Source organism: Uranotaenia lowii, chromosome 3 (genome assembly GCF_029784155.1).
Source record: "Uranotaenia lowii strain MFRU-FL chromosome 3, ASM2978415v1, whole genome shotgun sequence".
Lineage (NCBI taxonomy): Eukaryota > Metazoa > Arthropoda > Insecta > Diptera > Culicidae > Uranotaenia > Uranotaenia lowii.
Genome location: NC_073693.1, coordinates 162,672,398 through 162,695,199, shown reverse-complemented (window position 1 = coordinate 162,695,199; position 22,802 = coordinate 162,672,398). Strand labels below are relative to the sequence as shown.

At 37.2% G+C, this 22,802-nt stretch overlaps 1 protein-coding gene across 3 annotated transcripts in view; it reads right to left on the bottom strand.

The window, feature by feature from the left end:
* The window catches only part of LOC129751298 (uncharacterized protein DDB_G0283357), a 361,153-nt gene that overhangs the window by 77,821 nt on the left and 260,530 nt on the right, over window positions 1-22,802 (bottom strand). For all 3 annotated transcript variants that reach the window (XM_055746721.1, XM_055746723.1, XM_055746724.1), the window contains one exon: window positions 15,510-15,642. In XM_055746721.1, coding sequence (XP_055602696.1) covers window positions 15,510-15,642 — 133 coding nt within the window. The remainder of the gene's footprint in view (window positions 1-15,509; window positions 15,643-22,802) is intronic.

The window sequence follows — 22,802 nt, the reverse complement described above, 5'->3', positions numbered from 1 at the left end:
TTGAGGCACTCCTGAAGAAGCAACGAACTGCCTGGAAAAGGATTCACCAGTACGAACGGATAACTTTCGTCCCATTAAGTAACTCCGGAACCAATCCAGTAGTGAACCACAGAAGCCTAAACGTTCGAGTTTTGCGATTGCAATTTCATGGTTCACCTTATCGAACGCAGCAGAGAGATCTGTGTAAATGGCGTCTGTTTGACTTTTCTTGGCAAAGCTGTCCTGCACGAACGATGTAAAGCTCAGTAGGTTTGTAGTCGTGGATCTTTTAGGCATGAACCCGTGCTGATCGTTGGAGAAGTGATGCTTGCAAAATGAGAAAATGGGATCCAAAACAACTAGTTCAAACAATTTGGCGATCGCGCATAGAGCGGAGATTCCACGATAGTTGCTCACGTCTCTCTTATCTCCCTTTTTGTGGACAGGAAACATGTGAGCTTCTTTCCACAATGAAGGAAAGATTCCGCCGTCCAGCGATGATTGAAAGATATGCCTGATAGGTGTCAGCAAAGATGGCATAAAACGCTTCAGAAAGGTAGCTGGTATACCGTCCGGGCCCGTAGATGATGAATTTTTTAGCTTAGCTGTCGCTTTTAGGATGGCTGCATCGTCGACCAGAATACCATTCAAAGATGACCCTAGGGGTGATATATTCAGTACAGCTCTGGCCAGTTGCTCCAAGGAAATTCCCCCAGTTGTGAAAATACTAGAAAATTTCTCGGCAAAAAGTTCACAAATTTCTGGATCAGAGTTCGCTGTGTCGCTGTCAAGGAACATGTAGGACGGAAGCCCTGGTTCTTTCCGTTGATTTTTTACGTGCTTCCAAAAAGATTTCGGACTGATCTTGAAATTCCTTTGTAAACGATTTAGATAATTCAAGTAGCTACGCTTACTGACTTTTTTATAAGCAGAGTTTAGTTTGCGGTATTCTCCCTTAGTGTAAGGGGATTTGTGCTTGTTGTAGTTTCGGAATGCACGTTTCTTGGCCATCTTCAGTCGCCGCAGTTCTTTAGTGACCCAGGGAGCCCGTAGATCAGTAGCTACCCTACGTTTCGGAACATGGCGATCAATAACGTAGTTGAGAATGTTCGAAAAAGTCTCAGCAGCAGCATTTGGATCAGAAGGATCGAGCTCAACTTCCCATTCGATGGACTCAAGAACGAGAGATATAGTTTCGAAATCCACGTTCTTGAAATCTTGATAGAAGGTTGCCGATTTCTTCACTGGAGCATATCTCCTTGCAGCAGCGAAAGAGACCACTAAGGCTGGGTGATGTGGAACAGCTTTGACAAGGGGAGCGGGAGCTAAGTCAATCGTCGGAATCCAGAAACCTTCGTTAACGAAACAGAGGTCGAGCATACGTCCGTTTTCATTCTCGATATTATTTATCTGACGTAGAGTCGCTGTACTCAGGGCGTCTAAGTATATGCTGGAAGATGCCGAGATCGAAGAGTGCACAGGATCTGGAAACAGAAAGCCACTTCGAGAGGAGCACCATTTTAGACCGGGCATGTTGAAGTCGCCAATGATAAGTATGTCATCCTCAGGAGAGCAAAAGGAGCTGACTTTAGACAGGCAATGCGAAAAGGACTCTGCTAAAACCAGGTCGCCAGAACGATCAGGAGGCACGTACACTACGCATAGATAGAGTTTCCGATTACCGAGATCAATGCGGGTCCAAAGAATCTCCAGATCGTCCCAGGAAACGTCTTCGATAAGCACAGCCGGGAGTTTAGATCTAACGGCAAGTAACACTCCACCACCAGTAGATTTTTTGCTGTTGAGGGGGCTACGGTCGCAACGAAACACTGTATAATCTGGGCCGACAATCTGACTGGAGAGGGTACGGTCATTAAGCCATGTTTCGGTAAAGGCAATGATATCGTAGCAGCAGCACGAAGTAGCAAGCAGATAATCGATCAAGCAGGTATTGACGCCACCCGTGTTCTGGTAGAAAATGCTGATAGAGTAGTCCGATTCAGATGCAGTACCGGGACGAAGATCGCTGAAAAGGCAGATTTCATCACGCGGAGAAGAACAGTCGACTATATCGTACTTGCCTGATAGCGCAAGCTGGAGAACCCCTTCGCCACAGACGAACTCAGGGCCGGGACGACTGTTGACGCTGGCAGGAAACAGCGCGACTGAGTCGAAGGGCTCTGGGGTCTCCGTGGTTCCTAATTCGTTGCGTCCCGGTGCTGGAGGCCCAGTAGAAAACGCCGGATTTCCGAAGTCAGGAGTGTTTAGCTGGATGCATCTGTCGGAAGGCGGAAACTGACTACGCGAAGAAGATGTTCTTGTCGTAACAGGGTACTTGCCTGTAGGTGTGATCTGGAGAACCCCATCGCCTCCAACGAACTCAGGGCCAGGACGACTGATGACGCAGGCAGGAAGCAGCGCGACTGAGACGAAGGGCTCAGGGGTCTCCCGAGGGCTCAAAACGATGCGTCCTGGTGACGAAACCCGAGAAGCAGTTGAGGCACTTGTTGACGAAATTTGTTGGTAGACTTCGTAGGATCTGCGGTTAGGTGAAAATTCATCACACAACGAGAAGGTTCCGGGAAAAAATGAATACTTGCCTGGATCAGTAGGCTGGAGGACCTCATCGCCGCATTCGAACTCAGGGCTGGGACGGCTGAAGACGCAGGCTGGAAACAGCGCGACTGAGTCGAGGGGCTTTGAGGCCTCCCAAGTGCCAAGTTCGTTGCGTCCCAGTGGAGAAACCCCAGAAGCGTTGGCTGATCCTCCCACGGCAGGAAAACGGTCAAGAGATAAACAGCAGAGAGCTAGGGTCTCGTTGTCATTGTCAGTTGGAATGAGAACCATGTGGTTCCCATCAACCTTCAAACCTCTAAGAGGGTCTACCTCAAGGACACCGGTACGGTTGTGGACCGACCCGTTCCAAAAACTATCGGTGTGGTAGCTTCGACAGTTGGCTGGAAGAGTTGTACCGATGGGGCAGGAGTCTGAGGCCGACGGTAGTAGTTTTTTGACAGATCCACAAATTCACGAAACTGCATCCCCGAGGGCCAGGTCGTTGTGTTCAGCGCGGCATCTTTGAGCGAAGGATCCAATCCGATTTTAAAAGAAACAAATCTTCTAGTGGAGCCATCTACTCCTTTCGGGAGCAATCGTTTCACTTCCACTGGTGAGGTTATATCCAAGCAACGAGAGACTATTTTGTTGACATCTTCATCGGTTATTTGCGGTTGAAGTCCAGCTAGATACAGCCAAAACTTAGGTGCCGGAGGTGGAGGAACAACAAACGGGACTGAAAGATCACTAAGATCGATAGACTTAGTCCCAGTCATTGTTGAAGAGACTAGCGATAGTCCATCATTACCACGGCGACGCTTGATATTTGGTGACGGATGTGCTTGTGGAGTCCCTTTCAGAGGTGGAAACAAAGAAGCTGCCATAGGTGGGTACTGCTTCGAAGCCATATCATCGACTTTTTTCGACAAAAGGTCGAGCTGATGTGTTAACTTGTCCAAAACAATATCTGGGTAATCCATTTTTGGAGCGGTGCGGTCGATCAAATCGTCTACATAGCAGCGAATACTTCGGCCGTTTAACTCCGTACGACAGGGGGCACAGATAAACATAACCTTACCCTGTGTGAACAACTCTCTGTTGAGCCGAATGTTGAATCCGCAACATTGCTGGCTGATGTGGAAGAAATTCCCACAGAATCCGCAACCTAGCGGCTCGAGGTCATTAATCGCTAATTGACACTCTCCACAGTGCTTTTTATCCTTAATGTTGGCCATTATGTCGAAATGACAGAGATTCGAACAAATTCCAACAAACTCCACAAATATTTATTTTGTCCAGTACTGTTTCTGCGTTAGACGACAGCGAATGGATTAACCTGGTCCAATGTTCACCACTACTGGGAACCGCGCGAAGCAAAACAAAACAGAAACACTACAAAACAAAAAACAATGCGGTCGGTGCACCGAAACTTTAGCGGGTATTGCCGGGACGGAATAACGTTTTCCGGAAGATCCTCCACTGATTACGACTTCGCGAAATAATAATCGTTGGATCGGATTGCACCAGGATAAATTTCGGGACGAAAAAACTACGAAAATCGCGGAAGCAAACAAGCACACAGTAAGTAAACAACTCGTTTAGAACGTATCAACTCTGCGTGCCGAATTCGAATTGAAATATAAATTTCATACTAAATACTGCCGGTTGTGTTGAAAGAAATAGCTGGCAAGCTAGCAATTTGAATTGCTTGAAACCAGCATTAACGTTTGCTGTTCTTTCCAGCAATTGAAATTGCTGGAAAGTTTGCTGGAAAGTCAGCGGGACAAAAACCAGCAAAATTTTGCTGGTTTCCAGCAAAAAAAAATTTTCTGTGTATGTTTCATTTGCTGTATTCCATTCAGTAGATTTATTCCGTTTTGTTATATTGTTTTTAATATCGGGACAATTTTTGGAGTATTTGCCGAATATTTTGCCTATCGCAGCGCTTTCAACTCCCAATTAGCTTTGGATGGTGTATTTTTTTAAGAGCTGAAGAATTAAAAAAACATAAGAAAAGATTTTTTACTAACCATTTTCAAACAGCTTTTTATTCACCATCCTCACCCTTCGAAGCAGTTTGAATTAAAATCCATATTTTCACCAAAACCATTTCCAAAAAGATTCACCTGATACTTAAGTTTTAGAATTTACACATTTCAACTTAAAGTGTTCCCAAACAGCACTTGTCATGGCATTAAATGGCGATTTTGTGTATTGCAAATTCCTTTTTTTATTCAAGCAAAAAATGAAAATTAATTCCTTTGAACTTTAACCCAATGAATCAAAGAAACGATTGGTTTTGAAAAGAGGAAAACATATGTTTAGATATATTCACCCATTATTTTAAAGATTTCAATTGAAGCAGTTCTAATTTCAAAATTTACTGAACATTGTTGATGGTGATCTGCGATTTTATTAAGGATTATGTTATATTTTTAAGATTTGATAACATTCAATTGAAAAGCAGATTTATTTTTAAATTTAATAGATCTAAAAGAAATAATCTGTTCAGGCTTCGATGGTGTCATGAGTTCATTTTGTTTCCTGGAAATTATCATATCAACAAAACCTTAATAAAAATTATGTGTCTTTTTTACTGTAAATCTTAATTTTCAAAAATGAAACACCGGTCAAATCCTAATCACCACAGTTCAACTTTCGTATTCTCTGAAAAAAGTATTTTTTTTCAAAAAAAAAATATTAGTTATGTCGACAAAAAGAAATATCGAAGTATACATTTGTCCCATTTGTTGGGGCAAGTGAAAACACATAGAACTTTTTCAGATGCGTCAGTGAAAAGACTTTACATTGAATTTTATACTTGTTCTTGTTTGTCTGTTTTATCAACTTTCATTTGTGTATCCTAAGTTTTTCTCCGGAATAAATTAATGCTTGGTACTTCAATTTAACTGAATGCTGTTCAACCAAAAGACCTTGATTTACAAAGACCTTTATAATAATTTTGGCCTTTTCTGGCCATTTTGGAGATAAAATTCTTAAATTGTAATGTTTCATAGCTAAATGGCGCGTTTTCACTTATTCCACCTAATAAATTACAGGAATTAATATTATTTTTAACACTTTCAGGTTATATAAAAAGTTCATCATAAAAATCTGCTGCCCCTGGAATATCAATCACAAAAAAACTGTTCAACAAAAAAGTCTCTTCTATATAGCCAAAATATGTTGAAAAAAACACACTTTTCATGTTAAGTTTGTACTTGAATTGTGTGTAAACAAACAGTAAAGGTGTAAGCAGTTTTTTGGTGAATGGTTTTAAAAAAAAGAGTTAAGTTTATTTAATTGAATTTTTTTTTTGGGCCCAACAATTTTTAGATGAAGAAAAAATGTATACATTTATTGTAAAAGTGGATAGTTTGCACTTGCTCTAGTCTACTTTCTTAATTGAAAATTCTTCAAAAAAATGCATATCCTCACTTTTTGTTATTAAAAAGTAGATTATTTTATTGATAACTTCAATTTACGTTTACTTACTTACTTACTTAATGATCCCGCGCCGATCCTCCGGTGCATAGGGCCGTGGTAAAAGACCTCCACTGTTGACGATCCGGAGCCAGCGTCTTCACCTGGTCCCAGTCAAGATTCTTCAATTTACGTTTGCAAAAAATCAAATAGTTCATTCGGCCTTTTACTTCAATCCTATCTAATCTATTTCAAAGAACAGACTCTTGTTGAGAGGACGAATGACCAAGATTGTTTAAATCCTCTATAAATAAACAAAATAGAATAGAATAGACTCTTGTTCAGTTAATGTGTCTAGCGTTCTAAGCGTATTGGATTATACGAAATTGAATGTAAAGCTTCCCTATTTCTTATTTTCAAACGTCCGCAAAGTGTCATAACATTATTTCATATTTATCTTTACCAAATTCATATTTTTTGGACAACAATTTACTACTTAAATTAACACGAATTAAAAATGGTTTTAATATTTGAATTCGTTTATATGGTTTTAATTCGATCGATAAAATATCAATTCGTGTCACATCTAGACGTCATTTATTACCATGTGCTGTGTACAAATAAGCAAGAAAAAAACACATCTAGGTTGCATATCGCCCCCACGTGCATAAGAAATATAGGTGCTTGGTTGAGAAATAGGCGCCTAATTTTTAAATTTTTCCAGCGATCAATGAACAGTATGCTTTGGTTACTATTATCTTGTGGGCTTGTGATATAGCTCAGTTGGCAAGTCTGTTGCCTCCTGAGCCGATGTCCGCGAGTTCAAGCCCAAGAGTAAACATCGAACGCAGTACCGGATAGTTTTTCAATAACGATCCGCCAACTGCAACGTTGATAAAGTCGCGAATGCCATAATGATGGTAAAACGACTATAATCGAAACAAAAAAAAAAAAAAAAAAAAAAAAAAAAAAAAAAAAAAAAAAAAAAAAAAAAAAAAAACTATTATCTTGCAACGACGCACATAGGAGTACTCTATGGAAAAAGTTGGCCAAAACCTGTTTTTCTCTTTAAAATTATTAAAAATCTTTTTTACGTTGTTTTCAAGTATACACAACTCATTTTTAACCAAAATTTCAAATTTCTTAATTTTGGTCTTTTTGGGTCACTCGCTGCACCCTTATAAAATGTTTGTTTTCAAGCAAATTCGAAGCAAATCAGCCGATTAACTATCAGAAATGATGAAAAATACCATTTTTCAAACAAACACGTCAAAAGCAATAAAAAATGTTTGTATTTCACAAAGTAAATGTATGGCATATTCGCTACCTGAAACAAAGTTAGGGATAAAAATCGCTCAAATTTTTAGATTTCAAAATCGAAAATAGCTCGAGTTCGCAAGTATGCGCACGATTTTTCTTTTGGACATGTTTAAGGAAGTTAGAAGCATTCGTGTGATATGTGAATTTTTTCCCGGCGGAGCCCGGAAGATTAACTTCAACACGAATTTGTAAAAAACAATATAAGTTTGTTCAAAAAACATTGCACTATTTTGTTTAGCATCTCTACTACATGTGTTTATTGATAAATGAACGCAATTTCAACCACAATTCATTGGTCATATTATAACTAAAGATTTGTAGAAGAAATTTTGTAAATAGTCCCATTATTTTGCGTGTTACGCAGCTTGTAATTGTACGTGTTTACACCAAATTTGGAAGACAAAATTTATAATTTTGATTCATCAATGTTTCGAGTTATGTCATTACGAACTCACTATACCGATGGTTTGAAATCAACAATACTAATATACAACAACTATCTAACAACCGAAAAACCTCAAAAAAATAGATTTTTTTTAAATTTTTATTTCGAGGTTTTGACCAAGATTTGGGGTAAAATACTCCTGTGTGCGACGTTTGCTTGCGAAATGAAAATATGCTTGGTTGAGAAATACGCGCCAAAATATTCTCACTGATCAGTATGCTATGCCATGGTTACAATCTTCTAACGACTCGACGTCTGATCGCGACGCCTCGACCTTGGAGACGAAAAACAAACCGCCCAAAGGAAAAAAAATCTCGAAAAAATGGAAGCCATGACTTTTATTTCATTCAAAAAACTACAAATTTAATTATTACGGACAATTGATGCGACTTTGTGTTGTTTTTATTCGATATAAACCGATTCGCATGGCTACAGAATATTCTAAAAATAATTTCATTCAAATCGTTTGGCTCGTTTCGGAGGAGTAAACACCGTTACAAGAGAATTTTATATAATAGACTAGCAGACCCGGTAAACTTCGTCTTACCATGTTAAACTTGGCGTCCATTTTCAATTTTTCCTAGTTTTTTTTTTTACATTTCCCTTCTTTCCCTTTACTCGAATCGTTCCGCTTAATTCTATCAAAATTAAACCATAGAATTTTGACTCAACGGGTCTTTTAAAATCCAATTTTTGTTACTTGTTCCATAAATAACTGTATGTTGATACTTTTCATGTTTCAACTTAAAATGTTCCCAAACAGCATTTGTCATGGCACTAAATCTGACGATTTTTTTATACTGCAAATTCCTATTTTTTATTCAAGCAAAAAATGCAAATTAGTTCATTTGATTTCATTTAGGATTATGTAATATTTTTAAGATTAATAACATTTAATTGAAAAGCAGATTTTCTAAAATTTAATAGATCGAAATGAAATAATCTGTTCAGGTCTTGATGGTTTCGTGAGTTCATTTCAAAAATGAAACATAGGGGCAAATGCAAACGAATATCACCACAGTTCAACTTTCATATTTTCTGAAAAAAATCATATTTTCAAAAAAAAATATTAGTTATGTTGACAAAAAGAAATATCGAAGTATACATTTGTATCATTTATAGGGGCAAGTGATAACACATATGTCTTTTTCAGATGCGTCAGTGAAAAGACTTTGAAATGAATTTAATACTTGTTCTTGTTTGTCTGTTTTATCAACTTTCATTGATACCTACAAAGTTTTCTCTGGAATAAATTAATGCTTGGTACTTCAATTTCACTGAATGCTGTTCAACCAAAAGACCTTGATTTACAAAGACCTTTATAATAATTTTGAATATCCGCTTCAGACTCAACACTCGGGATATCCTTTCTGGCCATTTTGGAGATAAAATTCTTGGTTTGTAGATGTTTCATTGCTAAATGGCGCGTTTTCACTTATTCCACCAAAGAAATTACATGAATTTATATTACTTTTAACACTTTCAGGTCATATTAAAAGTTCATCCTATGAATCTGCTGCTCCTGGAATATCAATCACAAAAAAACTTTTCAACAAAAAAGTGAATCAAAAGTCTCTTCTATGTAGCCAAAATATGTTAAACAAAAAAAATACTTTTCCTGTTAAGTTCGTACTTGAATTGTGTGTAAGCAAACAGTAAACGTGTAAACAGTTTTTTGATGAATGATAAAAAAAAGAGTTGAGTTTATTTAATCAGATAGTTTTTTCCAATTTCTTATTTTCAAACGTCCCAAAAGTGTCATTATTTTATATTTATCATTACCAAATTCATATCTTTTGGACAACAATTTACTACTTAAATTGACACGAATTAAAAATTGTTTTAATATTTGAAATCGTTTATATGGTTTTGATTCGATCGATAAAATATCAATCCGTGTCACATCTAGGCGTCATTTATTACCATGTGCTGTGTAAAAATAAGTAAGGAAAAAACACATCTAGGTTGCATATCGCCCCAACGTACATAATAAATATAGGTTCTTGGTTGAGAAATAGGCGCCTAATTTTTAAATTTTTCCAGCGATCAATGAACAGTATGCTTTGGTTACTATAATCTTGCAACGACGTTTGCTCGCGACGCCTCGCCTATGGAGACGAATAACAAACCCCTCGAAGAAAAGAAAATCTCTAAAAATGGATGCCTGACTTTTCAATTTCAGATTTTGGCAAAACAAATATTATATGTTTTATTCGATCAACAAAATGTCAACCTGAGTCACATCTAGGCGTCATTCATAACCATGTGCTGTAGAAATGAGCTAGGAATTATTAATTTTTAGTTTTTATTCGTATCAAATAAAAGTCATGGCACACAAGTTCCATTTTTTTTTTTCATTCGAATCTCCCAGAGTAGGAAGGCGCCAAAAGCAATCAAGGTTTACTAATGTTCATCCATCTCTCTATAGGAAGTTTTGGCGCCCATTTTCGTTGCAAGTGCACTTTTAACGTGGCACCAGTAAAATGGATATTTGGATGTGATTTTCCCTATGGAGTCTCGCAACTACGAAGCAAATCGAAGCCGGTACGAAGCATATCGACGAAATTTGTAATTTTTTGCCACAGAATCAAGGTAATTCTAATATATTTTTAGATGATTGTTAGTTCACCGTTATTTTTTTTGAAATGTCAAATTCTTTTAGCAACTCAAGCAATATGGCTCAAAACAATTTAATGAGATTGAAATAAAACATTTCATTATCAAATCATCATTATCAAATCAGTTTTGGTAACACCAATAGAAAGTCATATAACTGGTAAAATATCACCTTAATTTAATTTTTTGTTGATTTTTAGAAGATGCTAAGAATTTATCCATTCAGTTTGAGAATTGAATGTTATTATTTTTGTGATTCCAAGTAAATTGCATCACTATCATAAGAACGAATTGGACGATCAGGAAACATTGAAAAATCCACACTACCTTTCATGCTCAGTGGTAAACGGAACTTTTAAAAATTTAAGCTAGGTATTAGGACTTTAACTTGATATTAGATCCAACTCTCACTTGCAAAAGTCAGAAAAAAGGATCATCAAACTTGAAAGAATACAAAAATTTAACATTTAAGTAAAAAACATGCCACCTAAAATTAGAATCATTTAAGTATAGAGAAAAATCTGAACCAAAACACAAAAATACAAAAAAAGTTTCGTACCAGATATTAGATCTAAAAAAACAATCTATCAAGCACAAGTGAATTTAAGAATATAAACACTTGAACTCGAACAACAAAAATAAAATCAAGATCAAAGGAAATCAGATTTTAAATTTACGTTCAAATATAACGGAAAATCCAGATTCATAAAGCCAAATTCAGAATATTGATATAAATTAATAAATTCAGAATTAAATTTAACTGTTTGGATTACAGTTTTTTATCTTACGATCATAAACTAAAATTTTAAATAATTTGTGATTGTTTTGAATTTTTATTCCAAATACTCAAAATAGATTTGCCTTCATTCAAGGTTTCAAATGCTAAGAGAAAAGTAATCCAAAAACATGACAGTTTGAATTCTTTTATTTTTAATTTCCTTATTGATAGTGCAGTTTGCCAACCCCTAACTGAAAATTGAAAAAAGATAATGATGACACAAATTTTAAAGACATTTTCAAACATGATGTTGATTAGAAAAGTGTTGCTGTAAAATGAGATGAATAGTGACTTTTCCTGAATTGTTTAATATTTGTCAAACTCAGCTCTGTCAATTCACAATAAGTTTCAATTTGTGTATTTAGTACAAAGTTCGAAAAAACAACATTTGAAATGATGAAAAAAAAATAATTAAAAATTCAGTTTATTTTCATTATTCTTTAAATGTTCTGGTGTGTCCTATTTATTTTTTTAATTTTTCTATTCTGACGATCATGCTTAATGAAAACTTCAATGTAACTTCCAGCAAAAAAGATCCATTTTCTGTTCAAATCCATCTTTAGCAATATTAAAATACTTGATCAGATAGGAGTTTTTGAATAGGAATGATGGCTAAACTAAATTGAAACTTGATAGATTAAGTGTTTTTTAGTTACCGGATTTTTTTTTTCAGGGATTTTCATCCTTTGAATGATTCATCCCAAAGTTACCGGAAGAAAATAAGGTCGCCAACCAAAAGTTAGCGTAACTTATATGTACAGTACCGTTCATAATTGTATAGAAATTGGAAGCAAGCGCACTGTCACTTCGACTTTGAACTTCCATAACTTTTTACTTTGATGATATTTTTTGATCAAATTTTTTGCGTTAGATAGATCAACTATCACACTATTATTACACAAAATTTGAGCTTTCTGGAATTGGTGTGGCCTGAGAAACAGTTATTCTACGAAAATCGGGCTTTTTGGACTTTTCTCAACCAAACTGCAATATCTCTGAAACTACGCAACATTTTTTATTGAAAATTTGCACAGTGATTGTTGAGATATAAAGCTAGCAATTCTGAATTTTTCGAAAGATTCTATCGATGAGATCAAAAGTTACGCGAGGTGCAATATTTCAGGCATGAACCTTGAAATGCGATTTCTATAGATTTTTGGACGTTTATTTTCATAGGAAAATCACATTCTCTGTTTAACAACCAGTAAATCTATTTCAACCGAAAAATCACAACAATATCGCGAGATTCTGATTTAAAAACACAAATGGATCATTTATTCCATTTTTTCTTTTCTTCATTGCTTTTGCCAGACATTTTTTGTCTGATTGGTGGAAGAAACAATATTGTTCTCATGAATCGTCCAAAATTCTATAGAAATCGCATTTCAAGGTTCATGCCTGAAATATTGCACCTCGCGTAACTTTTGATCTCATCGATAGAATCTTTCGAAAAATTCAGACATGCTAGTTTCATATCTCAACAATCACTGTGCAAATTTTCAATAAAAAATGTTGCGTAGTTTCAGAGATATTGCAGTTTGATTGAGAAAAGTCCAAAAAGCCCGATTTTCGTAGAATAACTGTTTCTCAGGCCACACAATCTCCAGAAAGCTCAAATTTTGTGATATAATAGTGTGATAGTTGATCTATCTAACGCAAAAAATTTGATCAAAAAATATCATCAGAGTAAAAAGTTATGGAAGTTCAAAGTCGAAGTGACAGTGCGCTTGCTTCCAATTTCTATACAATTATGAACGGTACTGTATATTGAACTATAATTCTGGATTTTTTTTCTGACACAAGGGTATCCACTTGCTTTTATCCACTCAAAACGAAGGCTGACTAAGGAACAGTGCTAAAATATAAAACAAATTCTCAAAAATACAGGCTAACCAAGTTTGCAGGGACAGCTAGTTTTATTAATTTGTTTCATATGAAAAGTTAATCTTTAAAATTTATTATGTTTAAATATTTTTGAATCTCGTTGCATTTATTTTCTGGATACTTATTTAACAGATAACTCTACTTCATTATTCACAAAGATTATTTTAAAAAATCGAAGAGCATTTTCCATTTCTATATAGAATAAAGTGTTCAACAAGCGCGATTTCTTATGTTTTTAATAGAAATGTTTTAAAACAACCGCATTTATAAAAAAAAAGTTTCTTAGTTTCGTTAGAAATTTGATAATTGAATTTATTTACGCTGAAATTGTTTCGTTAAACTTGTATTGGAGATATACTACAATGGCGTTGAAGTAAGAAGTCTTTAACGTGTTAAAAAAAAAGCAAATCAATTTTCGTGACGAATTCGTGACTGAAAATTGCATTGAATAACTCAAAATTTTCTCAGAATTTTTCAAAAAAAAAATTGAAGAGACAATTTGTGACGAATCATGAATAGAAAAACAGTATAGTTTTCGTGACGTCACAACGATGAAAAAATACCTTTATCACCGGTTCCAGAGCGTAAACTTACGTTGATTATTCTTTATCTCACAACATGCTTAAAGGATGGCTTTTTTAACATCATGTTGCAATAATAAAAAGAGTTTTATTATAAATAAATCCAAAAACTGACATAAACAAGTCGCAATATTATATTATATACAGTACCGTTCATAATTGTAAAGAAATTGAAAGCACGCGCACTGTCACTTCGACTTTGAACTTTCATAACTTTTTAATCTGATGATATTTTTTGATCAAATATTTAGATAGATCAACTATCAAACTATCACAACATTTAATCTTTCTAGAGATCTATCTAACGCAGAACATTTGATCAAAAAATATTATCAGAATAAAAAGTTATGGAAGTTCAAAGTCAAAGTGACAGTGTGCGTGCTTCCAATTTCTATACAATTATGAACGTGAAATGTGAAATGTTCTTTTGGTGACTTTTGCATGCAGTTTTCTGTGAATTCTTAAGATGTTTCATAGTATGTAATGAAAGTTCACGCGAGAATTGTAAAAATCATTTTTTTCACACTGTTTTTTTTAAATTTCGACGACTCAATTCTTAAAAAGGACGACTGAAAATCTTTTTATGGAATGATTAGAAATAACATTTCTAATGGTGTGCAATTTATTTTTGAATAATGAAAAATGAAAATCGGTTCTCCTGTTGAGGGGTGCTTGGAATGGGTCATCTAGGTTCCGAAGAAAGAAGACCGAATAGTGTGGAATAACATAAATCTGTACCACGCTTAAGATGCGCTGCTGAATGATTAGGTATAAACAAGATACAGAAACCGTCTGGAACCGCCTTTTAAAAATAATGGATATAGACATGTTTGATTGAAAACCAATGTAACTATTCTTCTTATACTAGAAAGCACTTTTTTAATAGACACCAAAAGCAGAGTAATAAATCCATAACTCTTAGCCCAAAGTGTTATGAAAGAAATTCCGAAAACGAAATGGCCTCTTCACGACCCGAAAGAAATATTTCTTCAAGACTTCAACTAAATCGTTTGGTGCTAGCAAACATAGAAGCAGCAAAAACAGCCGCATTGCACAGATATACATGAATCCTTGCCATCGTAAGTCCCAAGAAGGTTTAATCTTGAAACTTTAAACTAGAAGAGAAGCTCAACTTTAAACCGGATGTGAGTTTCCCCACGAATGTTCGGGAAAGAAAAGGAGGGGTCGTAAAAGTTTTTCGCTTTAGTTTCACTTTTTCTCTGCATTCACAGACGGAGCTGCAGAGGGTTTATAACTCGCTGCGTTCTAACTATAGCAGGCAGACGACCGGTTGCAAGTTGAAGCAACGAAAAAAAAACAAAATTGCAAGAAACTCCGCCCGCGCCTCACAGATATTATTCTTTCATCCGGTTAAAACTTTCCCAAAGAAATGAGCAAGTCTTCTTGGAGTTAGAGTTTTGCCGGGGAATTTCCAGCAGTTAGGTGCTACCGAGAAGCGATGTGCTGGAAAAGTTTGCTTATTGCATGCTTGTTGGGAAATTATCGTTTATTAGCGAGCGGGCGGCAAAAGGTGAAGTTTTGACTGCCGGTTTCCGAAAATGTTGTTACCTTTCCACGGATATGTTACCTAGTTGTTTTGCACAACTGTTGAAGTCATTCTTTTTCATTGAGTTAGGGTCGGTTGAGAAATGTGTTGATGCAAAATTAAAATTGCACTTCTTGCGTTCCATTTTAGCATTTGTAAATTACTTTCGAGAGTTCATATCGCATGATATATGCACCCAGACAGCTGAAAACATCTCAAACTTGTTGATTGGTAACGTTGAGAACGTTTTTATGGAAAAATCATGGAAGAATTTGGATATTTGAGATGAAGGCCTTTCTTCTTATAAAGTACAATATTTAATTACGTCATATAATCAATTTCTCATCTTAAACTTCTGAGAAAATTCAACATTCTACTCACATGATACTGAATCGGTGAAACTTCGCAGCGTCTCGCGGGGCTTCCAATAGTAGCGTTTCCTTCAACTCCCGTTGATGATCCTCCAACCTTCGGATGTCCATTTGTCGCAGTCAGTATACCAAAATTGCTGTTGCTGGTGGGAAAAGAGGGAAAACGATGCGAAAAAACTTTATTAATAACCTGTGGATAACTTTTTCTTATATGTGGAATATGGTTATTTGCGTCGCTACCAGACCCCAAGAAGATCCAAAGAACTAATTGAATTTGACACCTTTCTCTGTTGTAGGAAGAAATCGATACTCAGCATTATTGAAATGATTGATTAGATCAATGATTTCGTGTACCTTTTTCTTCGTAGAGCGTATTTATACCTATGATTAACGTTAGTTTCTTTTAACGTAATCTCTCTTAAGATAATAGCAAAGAAGATCTAACTATTTTTTGTTACATTCTTATTTGTTCAAACAACTTCATGTACCAATTCCCCGGGCGCAGTTAAAGGCACAAAAATAGATAATAAATCTCTGTCAATTGCCCTCGACTGAGTGGATGTGATTGCACCTGGCGGCCAACGTTGGACGCGAACATGAAGGTGGTAAACATTTTAGAAGCATCGTTCGGAAGGTAGTTCTGTGAATGGTTTGCGATTTTTCTTTTAAAGAGGACAAGCTCTTTTGGTTAACGATTTGGAATGCTTTTCGAAGTCGGAAATTGGCGACTGGACATTGTGTGTTCCAAAATTGAAATTTTTCTGGAATTATTGGAATTCAATCTCCAAATATTAGCTTCAGTGGAAGAAACTATCTTTCAAAGGGCAATGACTTTGAAAAACGACGTTGCACGGATTTTATTTCTCACACACACACACACACACACACACACACACACACACACACACACACACACACACACACACACACACACACACACACACACACACACACACACACACACACACACACACACACACACACACACACACACACACACACACACACACACACACACACACACACACACACACACACACACACACACACACACACACACACACACACACACACACACACACACACACACACACACACACACACACACACACACACACACACACACACACACACACACACACACACACATACACACACACACACACACACACACACACACACACACACACACACACACACACACACACACACACACACACACACACACACACACATACACACACACACATACACATACACACACACACACACACACACACACACACACACACACACACACACACACACACACACACACACACACACACACACACACACACACACACACACACAAACACACACACACACACATACACACACACACACACACACACACACACACACACACACACACACACACACACACACACACACACACACACACACACTTCAAAATGAGAGGTGTTCAGGTTTTTTAAAAGCAAAATTGAAAGAAATACGTCAAGTTGATATTGACCAAATTTTGACCGTATCACCCTTTAGTTGCAAATTATCAGCAACATTTTTAGGAGCAAACGAAAATGGAGATACAAACAACGAAAAACCTTGCTCGTTTGAATTAAAGTCACGAAAACGGCTTTTGAATGCAGGTAGTAACGATTCTAAATGAAGTAAGTATTTACCAAATGATGCAGCCTCATTTGATCTTTTTCTTGACACGTAGAGAAATGCAAAAGGTTTTCAATGGAAATTTGGTTGATCCATAACCGTAACTTCGCTAGAATGTTTTTTACATCATCACAAGCAGTTATGATAGCGTCAAATGCCAAATCCTGAACCCTGTCGTCTGCTTAAAAATGTTCAACAGGTTCACCTTTTATTTCCAAAAATAATATTATTTCCTATCTTTTTAATATTTTGTGGCAGGAAGGCCTTCTGTGTAATGGGAAATTTTGTGAAAATTTAAGACGGGTCTACGCGGGCCGCATGCGGCCCGCAAACCCCCAGTTTGACATGCTTGTTTTATACGTTTATCGGGAAAGTCACCCATAATCCTATAATTCAATTAAATAATTAAGAACACGTTACCAATACTTAGCGATTTGGATTAATTTACATAATTATTGAAGTAAAGCAAAAGAAGTAAAAAACTTTAAATAATTACTGACCAGAGTTTCAAATTTTTGAATTATAAGCAAATAATGATCATTTTTGATGGATATTCTTTAATGTCAAAATCGTTGAAAATCCACTTTGCCGAACTAGCCGAGCCCCGGCTTTTTCAATCACGTCTCTATCACTGAACACCATGACAACTATTGGCTGCCCCAGTAACTTTTGAGAGTTATGGTAACCTGTGCGATGACTTAACACACAGACTACAGACTCGACTAGCTAGCAGCATATCCTAGGGATGTGCACAAAGCACCCAGTCTCCTCGGGCCTTGAGACTATGAATTCAATAGGTTTACAATTCAATGTTTTTGAACCGAAATTTTTAAAATTTTATTTTTTTTTATGATGTGAATGCAGTTTGGAGATTTTTTAAGTTTGATGTGATCTGTTTTCTGAATCCCTCCAAACTGTCCGATATTAAAAATTCGTTCGAAAGCTCATGACGCTCAAACAACTTTTGAGACCACTTAAAATTCAATGAAATAAAATAACCAAAAACAATCGGAAAAAAAATAACCGATTATGTGATGGAAAGTACAGATAACACAAACAACAAATTTTCTCTTTTTCCAAGGTGCACAAACTTTAAGAGCTAATTTTAACTAATATGATTCCAATACAATTTGTTTTTTTCTCTATCCGCTTTTGTTTTCTAGATAACTCTTGAAAATAGGTAAGAATTTATTCAATTAATTTGTGCACTTTTTGGCCAACCATAGAATATTTCATAGATTCGAAAACAAATTTTTAAATCAATTTTTAAATCAACAACTTTTCCAAAGACCGTGTATAATTATGTCATTTGAGAACAAAGTTAAAGTACAGTAGTTTCTCGATTTTATCACTATTCGATTTTATCAATACTCGCCAAATTCACGCTCGATTTTATCACGGTTATTGTTTCGATTTTATCACACTTTTTAAGAAATCATTCAGAAACCATTTCCAGGTCCTTAATTTTCATTCAAAAGCATAGAGCGTCTTTGTTTATGATATTTTTTATGGTTTATGTTATAGTATATAGGTATCCAATAATATGAAAATGCCATTGAACTGCTTATTTTATCTGTAAAGTGTTTCAAATCGTCATTTGGATTTTAAAAACGCTTGTAATAATCGACACAAGTATTTTAACGTCACGCTGATGCTAGTGTTGTTACTTGTGTTGGTTAGTCGCTTTAAAAAATTTAACTTTTTTGGTCATGCGAATCATATAAAAATAAGGGTGAATTGCGTTTTTGAAAAGAGATAAGTGTCTCTGATTTCTTTGTTGAACTTGTTTATTTTAAAGGGTGACGTGCTGAATCCTTATTGGATAGCCTTTAGTATTGTCTAAATGGAAAATTTTGGAAAACCAAAATGAAATTCTACTAGCTTTGTCTGAAAATATGACTAAGATTTCTGTTTTTCTACATATAAATACAAAAGATTATCTGTCCATAAAGCAAATTTCGCACTGTAAAAGTCTAAGTTGAATAAATTTTAAAATATTTTTTGAATAAATATACTTTTTAGTTCATCAAAGGCGTTAAGATTAAAATATTGAAATTTGAAATTAGTAGAAAAAAATTTTTTTATGCTAATTTCGTTGAACTTTTTTTCACAATCGAAATAAGAGATAATGACTGTTAAATTTCCATCAAAACAAAATAATTTATTTAAATGAAATGTAGACTATCAAATGAATATACATACAACATGGTTTTATTTCAAGTAAAAACCTAAAAATTGAATGATTTGAACTGAAAACGATCCTTTTTAATTAGTAATCTTTGATAACTACGCCTTATGATCAAAATTTATTGATACAAAACGTTTCGCCATATTCACGGTGAAATTTTTTTTGACCGTGATAAAATCGAAAAACTACTGTAGTTTCCTTTTTGTCAATTTTTCCCAATCTTTTGGTAAATTTGACGGAATTGTAAAAAAAAAGATTCAATCTGATTTGAATACTTGATATTTTTTAAGCATAAGTCGAATCGTATCACATTAAAATTTTAAATTAAAATCTTCAATATCAAATACTCAAAGACTTTCTTGAATGATGTTAGAAATAATTGAAATTTTATCTATTTCAAGTTCTACACCCACAATTCAGCCTCTGTGCCAATGACGGCATCATTGGTACAAGGCATCATTGGTACAAGAAGATAACGCGACCGGTGCTGATTCGATTTGCTCCCACCGGCATTAACCTCCCAAGTTAACCGAATTGCGTATGTCTGAAAGAAACAAAATAAAAACAAATTCACGTCCCTCCATATCGCATCACAAGATGAAGAAGGATAGAAATAAATACCGGCCAACACCAGGCAGCCAGCGAACCGAGCACTGTGCGTGTGAATGTAGCAAAAGCAACAACAAAAATATTCCTCCAATTCAATCCGCCGCGCCGGCAAACAACCACGGTAGAGCTGTGTGTGTGTGTGTGTGTGTGTGTGTGTGTGTGTGTGTGTGTGTGTGTGTGTGTGTGTGTGTGTGTGTGTGTGTGTGTATATGTGTGTGTGTGTGTGTGTGTGTGTGTGTGTGTGTGTGTGTGTGTGTGTGTGTGTGTGTGTGTGTGTGTGTGTGTGTGTGTGTGTGTGTGTGTGTGTGTGTGTGTGTGTGTGTGTGTGTGTGTGTGTGTGTGTGTGTGTGTGTGTGTGTGTGTGTGTGTGTGTGTGTGTGTGTGTGTGTGTGTGTGTGTGTGTGTGTGTGTGTGTGTGTGTGTGTGTGTGTGTGTGTGTGTGTGTGTGTGTGTGTGTGTGTGTGTGTGTGTGTGTGTGTGTGTGTGTGTGTGTGTGTGTGTGTGTGTGTGTGTGTGTGTGTGTGTGTGTGTGTGTGTGTGTGTGTGTGTGTGTGTGTGTGTGTGTGTGTGTGTGTGTGTGTGTGTGTGTGTGTGTGTGTGTGTGTGTGTGTGAACAATGGGTCAACTCGTTATATACTCATCCGTATATACATATGCCCTAAACTCCACCTGGGGCGTCAGACTAATTCCCAAACCGGTACCTGCCCTAAGGCAATACTTCGGTAAGGGGGTGTCTAATTCACGCATAGCGCTACTTTCGCAACACTCGCCAAGAAGTTCATATTTTAATTAAATATCATCCTGACCGCCCAACATCATCTTCACGTCCCATCGGCTACGCTGATTGTTTTGCGTAGTTCATTTCATAGCTTCGGACTCTTTAAGCTTAATAAAGTTACCCTACGTTATCCTGCGTCAATTGCAATTTGCGTCAGTCTCCAACTCCTTTGCAAAGCAGCCATTATCCGGGCGAGCCCATCACTGACTGCCTGCCATGTGCTAATGTCATCACACATCTTCTGCAACATGTTGTCCGCTGTCGTTTCTGGTCCGCAGGCGGCGAATATGTTGGCACGTTCCTCTTCAAATCTTGGACAATAGAATACCACGTGTTCGGGTGTCTCGTCCGCGTCACCGCATGTTAGGCAGACCGGCGAGGCCGCATGTCCGAACCTGTGGTGATACTTCATGAAGCATCCATGACCAGTCAGGAATTGCGTCATGTAGAAATCCACTTCGCCATGCTTTCTCTCCATCCACTCTTTGATGTTTGGGATCAAACGATGGGTCCACCTCCCTTTTTCTGAGCTGTCCCACAGCTGCTGCCAGTTAGCCATGGAGCTATCTCTGGCTCGTGTTCTCACGTTTTGCATGCCTCTATTTTCGTAGCAATATGAGTCCTCCACCAACAAAACCGAGATGGGCATGACTCCCGCTACAACGCATGCAGCCTCCGACGAAACGGTGCGGTATGCACTGATGACCCGCAAATTCATTCGCCTCTGTACACTGTTCAGCTTCTGCTGGTTACACTGGATGTTAAGACCAGATTTCCAGGCCGCCCCTCCATATCGAAGGATTGACGAAACTACACTCGAAATTATCCTTCGCTGACTACTTCGGATCCCCGAGTTGTTCGCCATTATCCTCGTGAGTGCGGCCGTTGCTGTTGCCGCCTTCTTGCACACATACTCAACGTGGTTTTTAAAGCTGAGCCGGTCGTCAATCATCACACCCAAATATTTAAGCTCACGCTTTGATTCGATAGTGCATGATCCAACTGTAATCCTGCCTGTTTGCGGTGAAATCAGGTTTGATATCAGGACCATCTCGGTTTTGTGGTGAGCCAACTGCAAACTTTTGGAGTGCATCCAGCTCTCTACCGCATCTACAGCCTCTGAAGCTCTTAGCTGGACGATTTCTGTAGAGTAACCCGTCGCTAGTAGCACGACATCGTCCGCGAAACCAACCAACTTTACTCCCTCTGGCAGGCTCAATGTCAGCACCTCATCATACGTAATATTCCACAGAACCGGGCCCAGTATCGACCCTTGCGGTACTCCAGCTGTAACATCCATTTCCTGAAATCCTTCGCTCGTCATGTATAGAAGCTTGCGGTTCTGGAAATAGCTTTCCACTAATTTGTAGAGATATTTCGGTATCCTCATTTTTATAAGCGAAGAAGCAATCGCTGCCCAGCTGACACTATTGAAGGCGTTACGCACGTCCAATGTTACTACCGCACAAAAACGGTCCCCTCTTCTCTTCTTGAGTCTGGCTTTATCAGCCGTTTCGATGACAGTTCGAATGGCGTCGACTGTGCATCGCCCTTTTCGAAAGCCGAATTGATTGTTGGACAATCCGCCTTCGCCCTCGGTGTACCGCTGGATACGATTCAAGATCACCTTTTCCAGAATCTTTCCAACCGTATCCAGTAGGCATATTGGCCTGTATGCCGATGGGTTCCCCAATGGCTTTCCTGGTTTGGGCAGCAGAACCAGCTTCTGTCGTTTCCAAATATCTGGAAACATCCTTTCCTCTATACAAATTTGCAGTGACGATCGGAACATTTCGGGAAATTCCATAATCGCGGTGTGTGTGTGTGTGTGTGTGTGTGTGTGTGTGTGTGTGTGTGTGTGTGTGTGTGTGTGTGTGTGTGTGTGTGTGTGTGTGTGTGTGTGTGTGTGTGTGTGTGTGTGTGTGTGTGTGTGTGTGTGTGTGTGTGTGTGTGTGTGTGTGTGTGTGTGTGTGTGTGTGTGTGTGTGTGTGTGTGTGTGTGTGTGTGTGTGTGTGTAGTAAAAGCAACAACAACAACATTGCTTCAATTCAATCACTGGC